The 15,652-nt window shown below is 43.3% G+C and overlaps 1 protein-coding gene across 5 annotated transcripts in view; it reads left to right on the forward strand.

Annotated features, from left to right (window-relative positions):
* TEX14 (testis expressed 14, intercellular bridge forming factor) overlaps nucleotides 1–15,652 on the forward strand; it is a 118,203-nt gene that overhangs the window by 71,036 nt on the left and 31,515 nt on the right. For 4 of the 5 annotated variants that reach the window (XM_043583927.1, XM_043583926.1, XM_043583925.1 and 1 more), the window contains exons 10-15: nucleotides 1,792–1,970; nucleotides 6,746–6,897; nucleotides 8,051–8,241; nucleotides 8,860–9,010; nucleotides 10,584–11,485; nucleotides 14,795–14,901. In XM_043583927.1, the coding sequence (XP_043439862.1) occupies nucleotides 1,792–1,970; nucleotides 6,746–6,897; nucleotides 8,051–8,241; nucleotides 8,860–9,010; nucleotides 10,584–11,485; nucleotides 14,795–14,901 (1,682 nt within the window). The remainder of the gene's footprint in view (nucleotides 1–1,791; nucleotides 1,971–6,745; nucleotides 6,898–8,050; nucleotides 8,242–8,859; nucleotides 9,011–10,583; nucleotides 11,486–14,794; nucleotides 14,902–15,652) is intronic. The other variant, XM_043583924.1, reaches the window with a different exon arrangement.

A 15,652-nucleotide genomic window follows, 5' to 3' on the forward strand; every position in this document is an offset into this window, starting at 1 on the left:
TGTTGGTGAGGATGTAGAGAAAAAGGAACCCTTTGGGGTGCCTGAGTGGTTCAGTTGGTTAAGCATCCGGCTTCGGCTCAGGTCATAATCTTGCAGGTCATGAATTCGAGCCCCACATTAAGCTCTGTGCTGATAGCTCAGAGCCTGGAGCCTGCTTCAGATTCTGTGTCTTTCTCTCTTTGCCCCTCCCCCGCACATACTCTGTCTCTCTCAAAAATAAATAAAGAAATTTTTTTGAAAAAAGAAAAAGGAACCATTTTGCAATGTTGATAGGCATGTAAATTGGTGCAACCACTGTTGAAAATAGCATGGAGGTTTCTCAAATAATTAAAAATAGAACTACTATATGATATAGCAATTCCACTACTAGGTGTTTATGAAAAGAAAATGAAAATACCAATTCAAAAAGATATATGCACCCCTAAGCATTATTTATAATAGCCAAGATATGGAAACAACTTAAGTGTCCAGAAATAGATGAATGGATAAAGAAGAGGTGAGATACATGTATATATCTATATGATATGTGTATAATGATATGTGTATATATGTATATATAATATATATGGTAAATATACATATATATAATGTGAAATTATGATAATATGAAATATGTTTCACAGATGGAATATTACTCAGCCATAAAAAAGATTGAGATCTTGCCATTTTCAACAATGTGGATGGACCTAGAGAGGATATTATGCTAAGTGAAATAAGTCAGACTAAGACAAATGTCATATCATTTCACTTGTGTATGGAAACTAAACAACCAACCAACCAAACAGAAATAGACTCATAAATACAAACTAGTGGTTGCCAGAGGGGTAGAGGGTAGGGGGTGGGAAAAATAGGTGAAGAGGATTAAGAGGTATAGACTTAACAGTTACAAAACAAATCATGGAGAGGCACCTGGGTGGCTCAGTCAGTTAAACATTGGACTTTGGCTCAGATCATGATCTCATGGTTTTGTGAGCTCAAGCCCCGCTTCAGGTGAGCCCCGCTTATCTCCCCCCACCTCTCTCCCTCTCCCCCCCTCTCCTTCCCTCTTCACCCCTTGTGGGATTCTCTCTCTTACCCTCCCTATCTGCTCCTCGCTCACTTGCACCCTCTCTCAAAAAAGCAAAACAAAAGCCAAAATACGTCATGGAGATGAAAGGTATAGCATAGGAAATATAGTCATGTCGTAGTAATGTATGGTGACTAAACTTACCATGGTGAGCATTATGTAACGTATAGAACTGTTGAAGTATTGTGTTGTACACCTGAAATTAATATAATATTATATGTCAATCATATTTCAATAATTTTTTTTTAAAAAAGAATGCCATTTCTCTGAGGAGAGACCAGTATGACTTTGATCAGTCAGCTACATTGGTGTAAGTGAATTTCTTTCCCCTTAGGATCAGTCATCTGCCCGGCGCAGGGGCTGGACTGGTCCTTTAAGCTTCCAAGTTCTCAGCAGCACAGGCTTAGATGGGTGCAGGGCAGGCTCATTGGTGGTGGTGGTGAGCCCACCCTGGATGTACATACCAGGCTTTCAGAACTGTCTCTTCAGTTTTTGTGGTGTGAAACAGCTCAGTTCAGAGAAAGGAGTCTAGGCTTGGAGCCAGAGGGCCAGGGTCAGTGGGACCTTAAGCCAGTCATTTAACCTTCAGCTTTTGGGTCCCCATTTATAAAATGAGGACCCTAGGTAGCTGTGAGGATCAGTTGAAAAGACTTTGGAAACTGCAAAGCATTCTGTAGTGTCCAGAGCCCAGCGTTGTTCCTTGCTGTTTTATCCCTTGCTTCTAGCGGTCCCAGTTCCCCGTGCTCCACATGGAGGTGATTGTGCATCTGCTGCTCCAGATCTCTGATGCCCTGAGATACTTGCATTCCCGGGGGTTTATCCACCGCTCCCTCAGCTCCTACGCCATCCACATTGTCTCCGCTGGGGAAGCAAGGCTGACCAACCTGGAGTACATGATGGAAAGGTGGGTGCTCTAGAGAAAGAATCTGATCTGGACAGGACTCTTCCTCATTGGTGGGCTGAACTCTTCATTTTTGGGGAAAGAGGTTTCCCAAATGCCTTGACCTGTCTGTCAACGTTAGAGGGACTTTAGGGAAGTTACTTCTGCTCAGGACATTATCATTTTAATGCACATTTAACAAGCAAGGAGCCCATATTAGCCAATATGTGTAAATGCCCTAACTATTCAACTCAAAATTTTAAGTGGCTTAATAAACCAAGGTGTGTTTCTCACTCACATTGCAGTCTAGTGTGTGTATTGGGGCACCCATTGGGTTCTAGGTTCCTCCCATCCATGGTTCACTTGTCCCCAAGTCTCAGTCCCCCACTGTGTCCTCTGCATTGCTGGTCAGTGAAGAGAGAACATGGAGGGGCACATGGTGTTTAAGGTCCAGTCTGAATTGGCTAAGTCATGGCTTCCCACTTTGCAGTCACCTCTGCACTGCAGAGAGGCTGGGAAATGTGCCATAGCTGTGCATCTTGGAAGGAGAGAGAAGGTGATGGGTGCTGATGAGCCTCACAATTGGTCACACCTCCTACTCCTGGGCCAGGTGCTTGGCTAGGTGGGCACTAAGGCCATTCCCTGCCCTCGAGGGCCTAAGCACAGTGAGGTAGGTGGAGACAAAACAACACCCTCATTCAGGGTTGGTGGATGGGATTCATTTCCTTGTTGGCAAGAGTCAAAGTCCTCCAGAGAGTTGGGGGCATGTGCCATTTCCTGCCCCTAGGTTCTGGAAGGCAGAGGATCTCCCCTGTGCTTCTGTGCTGCCTTTTGCCTTCTGAGCCTCAGCCCGTTGTTGGTTCTGCTCTGCTGTGAAGCTTGAGCCACTGGGCAGAGCTCATGATCAGACCTGCCTATGTTGGCTTATCCTTGCCCCCACCTACCCACCAATCACTGAGGCTTTGTTTCGGAGGCTCTCTGCTGGTCATTCCTTCTTGCATACCCTCCAATGTTTTTCTCACTATGTGAAAAGCTCTATGAGGGCAGGGATTTACGTTTTTTTCTTTAAATGTTTTATTTATTTTTGAGAGAGGCAGCGAGCGTATGAGCAGGGGAGGGGCAGAGAGAGAAAGGGAGACACAGAACCTGAAGCAGGCTCCAGGCTTCAAACTGTCAGTACAGAAACCAATGCAGGGCTCAAACCCATGAACTAGGAGATCATGACCTGAATGGAAATCAGAAGTTTAACCTGCTGAGCCACCCAGGTGCTCCAGGAATTTCCATTTTATCCATTGCTGTATCTCAAATGCCTAGAGCAGGCCTTCACGTGGTGGGCACTCCGCATATGTTTTTTGAATGAATGAAACAGAAAGTCTTGCTTCCCAAACCACGCATGCCCTTAGTCCTTTAAGGGGGGAATTGGTTGTGTTTGGCTCTGTGGACCTTGGTGAAGAGTTTTTATTTTATCCTAAGAACATTGGGATGCTTGAAGGGCTTTATTTATTTATTTATTTATTTATTTAGCAGATGGTGTCATGGATGATTGACAGGCTAAGATCCTTCTTGTTCCTACATGTGAAGAAGGGGCTGAGAGGAGACAGGAGAGAGGCAGGGAAGCAGTTAGGGTGTAACTGTAGTACTTGTCCACATGAGAACTGGTAGAGGCCAGACAGCTGTCCCCAGTTGAGCTGCACAGCCTTGGATCAAATCCATTCTCAGTTCCAGTGAAAACCTTTCAGTGTCTCCCCATTGCCTACATGATTTAAGTCCAGGCACTTTGCAGGGTGTGGAAGCCTTCCAACGTGAGGCTCTACCCACAGTGCCAACCTTCTCACTTCCCATTCCCTGCTTGGCCCTCCAAAGCCTCTTTCAGTATAGGCCACCTCTCAGTGAATAACTTGCCTGTTTATTCTTTAAATTTTCCTCAGGCACAGTCTCTCACCACACCTGTGAAGCCTGTACTGAAGTTCTGGTCCCCGAGTACTTAGCATATTCCTTTCCTCCACAGCTATGTGTCTGTCCCACCAGATGGTGACCTTTGAGAGGGCAGGAACGGTGCATGTTCATTTTCAGCTCAGGGCCTGTCATGTAGTAAGTCCTCGGTATTTGTTGGTTAAGTGAACAGATGAGTGTAGATGATGGGAAAACTCAAAATTGTTCAGAATGGGATTGGTCACTTTGGCTATGTGCTCAGCAGCAGTGAAAGCCAAGGTGTTTGGACATTTTTGTCTTCCATAACAAAGGCTTTTCAGGAAGCCTGTGAAAGAATACAATCTATTTGCTGGTGATGGAGCACCATCTGTTGTTTACATGGAGGTATAACAGTTTCTTCTGCCTGAGCTCTCTGTAGAAATGTGAATCCTAGAGTTAACGAGAACTTTGGAGATGCCCCAGCCCAATCTTGTCGTTTACAGATGAGGAAACCAAGGCCCAGAGAGGTGAAGAGCTGGTCTGAAGTTACCCAGCTATGTCTACAACCAAGTGGTAGAGGACGTTTCCTGGCTATCAGGAGAGAATGGATCAGAGGTTGAGGATAGGAAGCCCAACTAGGAGGCCACTGTGTAGGGTGTGGTGGTGACTACAGAATCAGAATAGAAGTGAAAAATGTGAGATGCATTGAGAAGCTGGTGTTCACAGATTAGTCAAATGAGGGGCTGGGAGATAACTGAGTAGGAAGGTGTGTGTTTCCTTTTGGGTTTGCTGACCTCAGAATGGAATCTCAGGCAGAAATGTCAGTCAGCAAGCAGTTACAGCCACAACGGCACATCCTTCTTTGACAGCTGATAACATGAGCTGGGATCCAAGAATCCAAAATAGCTTTCAATTCCACATTTATTTTTGGAAACATTTTATTTGTTGAATGTCATTGTCAAGGGTAACACTCCATCTCATGGTATGAAAATGACAGAGCAGTTTTTCTTATTCTTCAGCTCCTTCTTAATGGAATCTTTAGAGCTGGGATTGACCTTGCAAGTGGTATCACATAGCTGTAGCCAAATGTAATTTTAATGATGTCAGAGCTGAAGCTTAGAAAAATAACTACCCCAGAATGACAGCCAGAAAAGAAGCGCCACCCCCCCACCCCCCTACGACTATCTTTAACAGAGAGGAAAGGAGGATTGTAAGAGAAGAAGGTGAGTGGAAGTAAAAGAGAAAGGATATAAATACTGGTTGTAAGTGACTTACCCTTATCTGAACCTTAGACAAGCCTAAGAGGTCTGAGAATGTAGTGAGTGTTTCCCTTGGAGAATCAGCCTGTGAAGTGAAGAGCCAAACATACTAGGTCTTCAGAGTAGGACTAGGACTTCATACTAGGACTTCAGAGTTCTCTGGTGGGAAAACACTCCATTGCTTTTCCTCTGATATTGGCATGCTTGTATGCTGTTCACATTATACTAGGCCACATCTAACTATTTAGCAATACAACCAAAAAGTCAATACCAGCTTTCATTTCATGATTTCCTGAACTCACTGCCATCTACCAAAAGCTCTGCTGGAAGAAATATTATTTAGGGAGGTTTGCTCAAAGTCCAAGAAGCCCATCCCATCCTAAAATCTGGCCTTCACTAGACCAGCAAAGAACTTCTGGTCACTTGCTTTAAAAAAATTTTTTTTAATGTTTATTTTTGAGGCGGGGGGAGGGACAGAGCATGAGTGGGGGAAGGGTCAGGGAAAGACGGAGACACAGAATCCGAAGCAGGCTCCAGGCTCTGAGCTGTCAGCACAGAGCCCAATGCAGGACTTGAACTCATAAGCTGTGAGATCATGACCTGAGCCGAAGTCAGATGTTTAACCAACTGAGCCACACAGGTGCCTCAAAAACTTGATTCTTAACTTAGCAGTCCTCAGTCTTTACCAAATGCCTACCATAACATTCATATTAATAACTTACTTGCATAGTGCTTTATGGCTCAGAGAGTTCTCCACATGCAAGGTCTCATTAGATTTTCATGACACCTGTAGATGGAAGTGGGCGCTAACTTCACCCTGAGGACTCTTGTTGGCTCAGCAGATATTGAGGATGCTATGACTTAGTTCTCAAGGAGTCTAGTTGGGACCCAGTTGAGTTTTTCAAACACATCAGTGAACCTTTGAGTGATGAACTGAAAGGACTTATTCCCAAGAGGGCAGAGTTCAGAAGAAAAGCAATCACAGGAATTGGAGGAGTCCCACAAGGGACTTTGATAAAGCAGATGGAGCTTGAGGGGGGTCTTGACAGAGTCTTAAGTAGGCATTGAGGCCCTCATGTAAGTTTAGAGATACATGATATAAAAGACAGATAAGGTGCCTCTTCTCATGGAGCTGACTCTAGCAGAGGGGAGACAGATAATAAACAGTAAGTAAATGAACAAAACCTCAGATAATATGTGCTCTGAAGCCAATAAAACAGGACTACAGGTGGTCAGGGAAGGCCTTTCTGAAGAGGTAATTTTCAAGCTAATACCTTTCTTATAAGAAGCAGCCAGTCAAGCTAGGATCTCTGGGCAGAGCATGGCATGCAGAAGAAGCCAGTTTCCAGTGCAAAGACCTGAAATGGTGATGTACTTGGCATGCTGGAGAAACTCAAAGAGGGCCCCCGTGACTTGAGTGAGAGAGAGCCAGATGAGGTTGGAGGGTGGGCAGGGCCCACTCAGGTAGATTGAAACAGCAGGCAGCAAGGGTTAGCTCAGGGTCTAGCTGGGTTTCTAGAAGCTCAAGGAGGTTGCCAGTCTTCAGAGGTAGATGTTTCACAGAGGTACTGTGTGATGGTCATGATGATCCTTTAAGACATGAGTCTGACCTTGTGTTTCCTTCTGTAGCCAGGATGGACGTGTACACAGGGACCTGACTCGAGTGCCCCTCCCAACCCAGCTGTACAACTGGGCTGCCCCGGAGGTGATCTTAGAGAAGGCAGCCACAGTGAAGTCGGACATCTACAGCTTTTCGATGATCATACAGGAGATTTTAACAGGTAGATCCAAGAGCACATTCACTATGACCAGAGTCTCTACTCTTGGGTTGGGTTTTTTTTTTTTTTTTTTCACAGGAGTTACTTTTATGAAAATTCAGAACATAGGAAAGAGAGATTTCTTCACGGAAACTTCTTTGTACTTAATAGAAGATATGAGGTGATTGTCCAGAAATCTCTTTTGACTTGTTCTTTGAGACTTAGCAAAGCCAACCTATCCTCCTATTAGTGGTGATGCATTTAATCCAAGCAAAGTTGTTTTTTTTTAATGTTTATTTATTTTTGAGAAAGAGAGCGCATGAGAAGGGGAGGAGCAGAGAGAAAGGGGGACAGAGGATCCGAAGTAGGTTCCACGCTGACAGCAGCAAGCCTGATGGGCCTGGACTCACGAGCTGTGAGATCATGACCTGAGCCAAAGTCAGGCGCTCAATCGACTAAGCCACCCAGGTGCCCCAATCCAAACATAGTTTTTAAACTGAATATTGCTGTCAGTGCTTAAGGGTCTCTGTGAGGTGCCCTTTAAGAACTTGTAAACGAGGGGAAAAGACTGGCCTCTGAGAAATAAACTATGAAACCAAATACACCTAGAGTTCAATATGTATATAAGCAGTGTCACCTGACAGATATGGAAGCCATTCAATCCTTCAAGACCCTAATGCTAAGGAAGTGATCACATATCTGAAGATAGAAGGAATCTTTCAGGAGAGGGCACACACACACACACACACAAACACACACACACAGTAAAACCACATTCACTGAGGAGGTAAGTGAGTGTTCCCTCTCATTTAGCAGTGTTTACAATCTGAGAGGCAAAACCACACCTTCCATGAGAGGAGTGCACTGAGCTGCCCATCCTGATGCCATGAAACATTTCCTGTGGTCTCCAGGTCTGCCAGCAGGGAGCCCACATGTACATAATTCTGACAGTACTTGTTCCTGTCTCCATAGCAGGGATTTCCCTGGTAAATGGGTAAAGTGGTTTCGTGTCTATGACTGGTCATCCAGATAGTTTTTTCTATAAAGAGAAATTAATGTTTAAAGGGGTTGAGTGACTTAACTAAGGTTACCCCAATTACCCAATTTTACATGATTTCTTCTTGTTTAAAACATGATTTCTTTATGTTACTTTTTCCTGTGACTTTTTCTTTACCAGATAACATACCCTGGAATGGCTTAGATGGCTCAGTTATTAAAGAAGCCATAGTCTTGGGAAATTATTTAGAAGCTGATGTAAGGCTTCCAAAACCTTATTATGATATTGTTAAGTCAGGCATCCAGGTCAAGCAGAAAGACCGAACTATGAACCTTCAAGATATCCGGTACATTTTGAAGAACGACTTAAAGGTAAGCTCTGAAGCTGTTAGGACTTTATTTCTGCTTACTCGTCACAGAGGCATAGGGGGTTAGAGATGAGGAAGAAGCTAGTTGAAAGAAGTTTTGGAAATCCTCATTTCATCATATCCTTTCTGTGCTCCCAAGAAAAGGAGCTGCTAGCTGCTTCACTTGGTTAGGGCAGCAGGAAATTGATGAGGGGGGCTGGAGAAGGTTGGCACATAGTAGAGGTATCCTGTAGGCACATAATGCTATTCAGTGACTGGAAGCTATTGCTACTGTTTAAAAAATATTAGGGGTGCCTGGGTGGCTCAGTTGGTTGAACGTCTGACTCTTGATTTGGCTCAGGTCATGATCCCAGGGTCATGGGATAGAGCCCCATGTCGGGCTCCTTGCTGAACAGAGATTAAGATTCCCCCCCGTCTCACCCTCTGCCCCTCACTCCTGCTCACGCTCTCTCTCTAAAATTAAAAAAATATATATTGGTAATAACAATGAATTAGCTAATTTGAATTACAGTCAGTCTACCCAACAGGAAGAAGTTTATTTGATACCTAGACCTGCTTAAAAAATACTAGTGACATTCAGATAATTGCAAATATGTCCTTGATGATATTTCCCTTATTATAGGATTTTCTCGGAGCCCAGAGAACTCAGCCAACTGAGAGCCCCAAGATGCAGAGATATGAACTCCATCCTGATGTCAATGTTTGTCTAGGACTGATGTCAGAACATTTGAAAGAGACCCCTAACTTGGAAATAAAAGAGCTAAAGGAAACAGGTATGGCCTTAACCCACAGGTTAAGCATTAATTGACATGAATGGGTTCCAAGAGTTGCAGGCTACAACTAATCAACTCCTCCAGACTGTACACATCACTTATACTGGGAAAAGATTGATGCCTTCAAGAAAAATCAAGATCCTTGAAATTACTAAGTTAAATATTTTTGGCTCCAGAACTAAGCAGTAACAGCCAGTTTATTTCTAGTATGATTATTCTTAGGAATTTATTTAATTGCTTCACAAATAAAAACGGTGATTTTTTTTAAAAAGTTAATTTCATTTTGAGAGAGAGGAAGAGAGAGAATCTCAAGCAGGCAGAGCCCGACATAGGGCTCAATATTATGAACTGTGAGATTATGACCAGAGCCAAAATCAAGAGTCAGATGCTTAACTGACTGAGCCAGCCAGGCATCCCCCAAAATGGTGATTTTTATATTTAAAACTATTATCTGCTCATTATAGAAAACTTGAAATCATACAAAGAAGAAAATTACTTATTTTAATCCTGCCACTTAGAAATAATTTGTTAATATTTTGATGTTTCCCTCCAAGCTTTTCATATAGTTTTATAGCTTTGTTCGTACATTTAGAAATCTTAGGGGCACTTAGGTGGCTCAGTCGGTTGAGTGTCTGACTTCAGCTCAGGTCATGATCTTGCAGTCAGTGAGTTTGAGCCCCGCATTGGGCTCTATGCTGACAGCTCAGAGCTTGGAACCTGCTTTTGGATTCTGTCCCCTTCTCTTTCTGCTTCTTCCCTGCTCGTGCTCTGTTCTGTCTCTCAAAAATGAATAAACGTTAAAAAAAAAAAAAAAAGAAATCTTAGAATGCAGAGCTGAAAAGGACCTTGCAGTCATCTGGCTTAATATCCTCATATTCCAGATGAGAACACTAAAGTTGAGAGAGGTTATGGCTTGCTCAGGATTCCAGAACTTACTAGAGAGCTGGAATCCAGGCCAAGTGACCATTCTTTCTGCCTCTCTTTGGACAGGGCTGGAGGCCTCCAGAATGACCTCCAACAAGCTTTCATTACTTTGGCTCCTCTATCCCATTCTCTGTAAGCTGTATACCATCAACCAGAGGTGATGGGTGATCAGTTCTAGTGGTATTTTTTGAATTAATTATTCTTCCCATTATATAGTGGCTTCTCGGGCAGTGTCTTGGCTACTTTTATCAGATGCTCACCAAGAGCATAACTTTGACATGAATATTCAAACTCCTGTGTGTAAAGAAAGCTATGAATTTAGTTTTTAAGATTCAGGGGCCTGTAATTTGCATGTCCTGATAGTTTGGCATGTTTTGAACACATTGTAACTTAAGCTTAGAACATTTTCCCCAGGGTTTGACCCCTCCCCAATTTTCTACCTCAACTCATGTCAAAATGGGAATTTTCATCTCTTAGAAATACTCCCTCACCTCCTGGGAGTGTATCTTGTAGTCTTCCACACCTGGGAAAGGAATGGGAAACTAAAAAGTTTCTTTCTCCATTCTCATATCGCTGGAGCAACATGCTAAGGCTGCTAAGTTGCTGCATGTGATCACTTTAATCAGTTGCATGTTGCCACTCTTTCCAGCAGGCAGTCGGCTTCATTCACCCACGGAGAAAGCAACACCAGATCCTCAGGTCCTAGATCCAGGTCTGATGGCCAAGGAGACTCAGAACCGAGATGCTGCTTCTCCTGCCTGCTCTGTGATGGAAGAGGACGCCAGGGGGCCCAGCCCAGGTCAGGCTAGCCTCTGCAGCTTTGAAATCAATGAAATCTACTCAGGCTGCCTGGACAGGGGAGATAACACGAAGGAGGAGCCCCCAGGAGCTGATTCATCTGTTGTGGGAGCTGGACCAAGCCAAGCAGATGAACTAAAGTCCATGGAGGAAGAGTTGGAAAAGATGGAGAGAGAAGCATGCTGTTTTTATGATGAGGACGAGAGCTCTTCAGAAGCTGACACAGAGCTCTCCTTTGAGGACTGGGATTGGCAAAATGGTTCTCTTAGTTCACCCAGCCTACCTGAGCTAGCCAGAGAAGCCAAGGGCAATGGGAGCAATAGGTGCATGACCGAGGAGTACATCAGTAAGTGTGTGCTGAATCTGAAGATTTCACAGACATTAATGTACCAGAATGCCGATTTGCTGAGGAATACTGAACAGAGAATTGATAAACTTGAGATGATACAAAAGGGGCAGGAGGAGTACAGGTCTTTGTGGGCTTCTTCAAGAGAGTTTACAAACATTTATGACTCACCTTCAGCCTTGGGCCCCCCAGCTTCCACCTATGTTCCACCTGTCATGCATCTGCCGAGAGGCCAGCAGCTGGACACCAGTGGCAATTGCCAAACCCTGACAAGATCTTCCATGGTGAGAGACTTTCAAGGAGGACATTTTGGCAAAAGGTCCAGGAAAAGAAGTGACTGTGGCTGGAAACCTGTCATCCAAGTCTCTGAAGAAAGCACTGGGGATCAGTCAGAGAAGAGCCATCAGGTACAGCTAAGTGGGAGGCAGGGCAGTGTGAGCAGGATCTGGAACATGATTCAGCATAGCCCCTAATCCATGTGCAAGGACTAACCTAAATACAACCAACTCATAGTGGGGTCCTCTTGGCTTTGGGAAATAAGGCCTCTAGGATGGAATTCCAAGGTAGATACTCTTCATCTCTCATTCCAAACCCAACATACAGCCCATGTTCTTTGTAATCCATGCATCAGATTGAACTATTTGAAATTGCTGTCTTATAGGTCAAAATATTCGAGTATTGACAATTATACGTGGTTCAACTTACTAAATATGGTATCTTGGGCAGGTATTAATCCCCATTCTAAATTGTTTAGTCATTCATTTACTCACTCATTCAATAAACATTTATAGAGCCAGAGGCTATGCATTAGACTCTGGGATATGATGATGCATGAGCCACAGACTCTACCTATGAGTAGCCCCAGTATGGGACAGATGGACCTGGTCATCAAAGAAGACACCTCAAAGGAGGTGAGAAGATACCATGGGAGCTGGCTTGGCAGGTGTAGCTTGAGGCTTAGTGAGGTTGTAGCTCTTCCATGAGCTCCTTAAGGACAGGGTCTGTGTCTTACTCATTCTGTGTCCTAGCAAGGGTGCCTGGCACATAGTAGGTACTTGGCAAATGGTCACTGAGGGAATGAATAAGTGAATGAGTCTGAACAAGTTCACACATGGAATGCTGGCTGCCTCTTGAACCAGGATTTTTGAGATGGATCAACCCCATCATTTTACAGAGTATGAAGCTCAAGTTCAGTGCCTTAAACTTCCTAATGTCCAGGTGTTACAAAGGTGGGGTTGAGGTAGGAGAGGTCAGCCTCATTTAGAAGGAGGACTTTTTACTGAAATTATTTAGAATTGCTGGGCTGCAGTGATAAAAAGCTGGCCAGCTTTTAGTGGGTTTTATTATAGTTTAAAAATTCTCTGCCTGTAGTACATCCTTTAATTGCCTGCACAGGGCAGACAGCTCCCCTTGCCACCCCCCCCCCCCTTACTACACTACTGCCAAGGCCCACAACTGATTAGGGGCAGAGTTCTTCACTCCTAGTTTAGTGTTCTTTCACTGTGCCCTGCTGAATGTCAGACTTCAGTCCTCACTTAAAACATTTGCAAAAGTGTTGGCATTTTTTTTTTTTTGTATAAAAAGAAGGCACAAAGAACTTACTTAGACTCTAATTTCTGTTTATATTGAAATTTCAAATTTATTAGAAAACTATTAGAAATAAGTTTTCTTGGGGCGCCTGGGTAGCTCAGTTTGTTGAGCATCCTACTGTTGGTTTTGTCTCAGGTAATGATCCCAGGGCCATGGGATTGAGCCCTCTGTCAGCCTCCATGCTGAGCGTGGAGCCTACGTAAGATTCTCTTCTTGCTCTCTCTCTCTCTCTTTCTCTCACTCTCTCACTCCCTCTCTCCTCTCCTCCCCTCCTTCTCTCTCCTACCCCCCCTCCCTCATCCACCTCCCCTGCCAGCCATCTCTCTCTCTCTCTGTCTCTCTGTCTCTCTCTCAAATAATAATAATAAAAAGGTTCCTTGTATGTTATGTTTTGGTTATTTATCACTATGTAATAACAGCAACAAAAACCCAAACTTCGTGGCTTAAAACAATAATTTATTTCTCACAATTCTGTGGGTCAGGAATATGACAGGGCTTACCTGGTGATTCTCTCTGTGTGGCATGGGCTGGGATCACTCTCTTGACTGTATTCAGCTGAAGGCTGGGATAGGCAAGAAGGTTCAAGGCCTCATTGACATGCCTGGTGCCTTGGCCTCCTCCAAGCAGCCCCTCTCTGCACTTGGCTTCTCATCATCCAATAAATAATCTCATCCAAGCTTCTCTACAGCATGGCAGCTGCCTTCCCAAGTGAAAGTTGAAACTGCTAAGCCTCTTTAAAAACTAGTCCCAGCCCTAGGACAGTATTACTGCTGCTAGTTTCTGTTGGTCAAAGCCGCAAGGCCAGCCCAGATTCAAGAGGAGGGAAATAGGTTCCAGCTATCTTGTGGCAGTGTGGACAACAAGGGAAGGAATTCATAGCAAGCCTCATTGAAAACCATCTACTAATACATATGACTATGGATAAAACAATTGTACCATATTGAATTTTTCTTGAAAAAATCTACCCTGCTTTTCTAGCATAATCAGGGAATAAGGCATTTCCATCTAAATGGATTTTTCAGTTAATTGAAATCCATTAATTTATCAGTTCTTAAATTTTTAATCATACTAAATGAAAACATTACAAACTTCCCATTATCCTAAATACCTATTTTGAATATATTCTAATCTTTCCTTGGTGACCATGACATTTTTCAGAACATGTTACTTGATGCTCCATGATAAAGTTGTTGCCCTTAGCCCCTGCTAAGGAATCTTCTCCCCCACACAGAGTCCTCTGGAGCTCATACTTTAGGGAGCTTATGATCATTTTTGTGCATCCTCTCACTTTTAGGCATCTTGATGTCATCCCAAAATACCACATTTGTTGTCTCAATTTGCCTAAGGTTAGGAAGTACAATGAACTAAGTTTGTTAAACTTGGAATGAGCGGATCCAAAATTCTCTCTTTGGGATAAAATATACAGTGTTTAATTTACCTTTTTTTTTTTTTTTTTTTTTTTTTTAGAGAACATGAGTGGGGGAGAAGGGCAGAGGGAGAGACAGACACAGAGAATCTTAAGCAGGCTCCGTGTGGAGCCTGAGGCAGGGCTGGATCTCACGACCCTGGCATCATGACCTGAGCTGAAATCAAGAGTCGGACACTCAACTGACTGAGCCATACAGACACCTGTGATTTAATTTACTTCTATTTCCAAAGTATTGTAGCTTTTATTTTAGTGTGCTTTATTTTCATAGCATCCTCACTGGTGGACTCAGATAGATACTACATCCCAGTTTTATGGATGAGGAAACTGAAGCACAAGACTTTCTTAGGTTATTCTGAGTAAGGGTTTGACTAGAACCCAGGGCCCCGGTTTCCTGCCACAAAGCTTGCTGCCTCAATAATAATACAGGGGAAAGTTTTGGGATTTTTTATGTCTGTTTTGTCTGCTTATTCTTCACTTGCTCCCAGTCTGTATTGGGTTCTTGGGGGCCAGCTTCTCTATGTAAAGACCTCCACGCAATATATGAGTTATTAGGTATGAAACATGAAAAGGGAAATCATCTTAGTGGGTTCAATTATTTCTGCACATTTAGCAAGAATGGCTTGAAAAATAGAATGTGAGAGTGAAGAGAAGAGGAATTCCTTCATCAAAGCACTGAAACAGGTCTACTCTTTTTAAGCTGCCAACTTTTAGTGGACCTGGAAAACAGGGCACAAGTGAACAATCGCAGCCCTCTCAAGGAGCCAAGCACAGTTTGGAAAGAAACAGGAGCCCAAATACCAGCAGGTGGGTTAACATTTTGTTCTTAGACTCTCATGTGACCCCAAAACCACTTAATGATCTTCATGTGTCTTGTCACAAAGGGACTGTGAGTGATGAAAAACAGTAACACAGAAACAGATCTTGGCAGGTTTTCTCCTTTGAATGAGTGGAAGGAGCTATGTAATGGGAACTTGTAGGAGAAAACATCAAAGGTAAAGGACCTGGCAGGTTAATCAGACAGAATTCATCATTTATCAAAAGCAAAGCACCTTGCCTTTCCAAAGCTGCCAAAATTGTTTTTCTTATAAAAAGAGATGCCAGGTACCCCATTTGCCAGTGCTCCAGAAACCAAACTGTTTGGAAACCAGGGTTGTTCAAAATAAACATCCCTGACGTCGGAGCAGGGTTGAACAATACAACTGTTAACCATGCAGCTTCTGATTTCCAGCCAAATCAATGAAATGAATTGGCTTCAGCACAAATCACAGGAAGGAGAGCATATGTGTACAGTGAGTTTTTAAGAACTTATGTAAAACATTTTATTTTGCATAGGGGCAAAATTATTAAAGGGCCGATTATTAAAGGGCCAGTAAGTGTGTTTCAAGATAGACTAGTCCGTCAATTTCAGTTTTTCTTTTCTGTGGTTAAATGATTTTAATCCATGGTTTTGAAGTCAGTTCTCCTGGAAAGAAGTAACTTTTTGTTTCTCTCCCAGTGTTGACTTGAGACTAGCAACAAGAGTTTGCTGTTCTTTCATGTTGGTAAATGTGTTCAC

The sequence above is a fragment of the Prionailurus bengalensis genome, chromosome E1, assembly GCF_016509475.1.
Source record: "Prionailurus bengalensis isolate Pbe53 chromosome E1, Fcat_Pben_1.1_paternal_pri, whole genome shotgun sequence".
Taxonomy (NCBI): domain Eukaryota; kingdom Metazoa; phylum Chordata; class Mammalia; order Carnivora; family Felidae; genus Prionailurus; species Prionailurus bengalensis.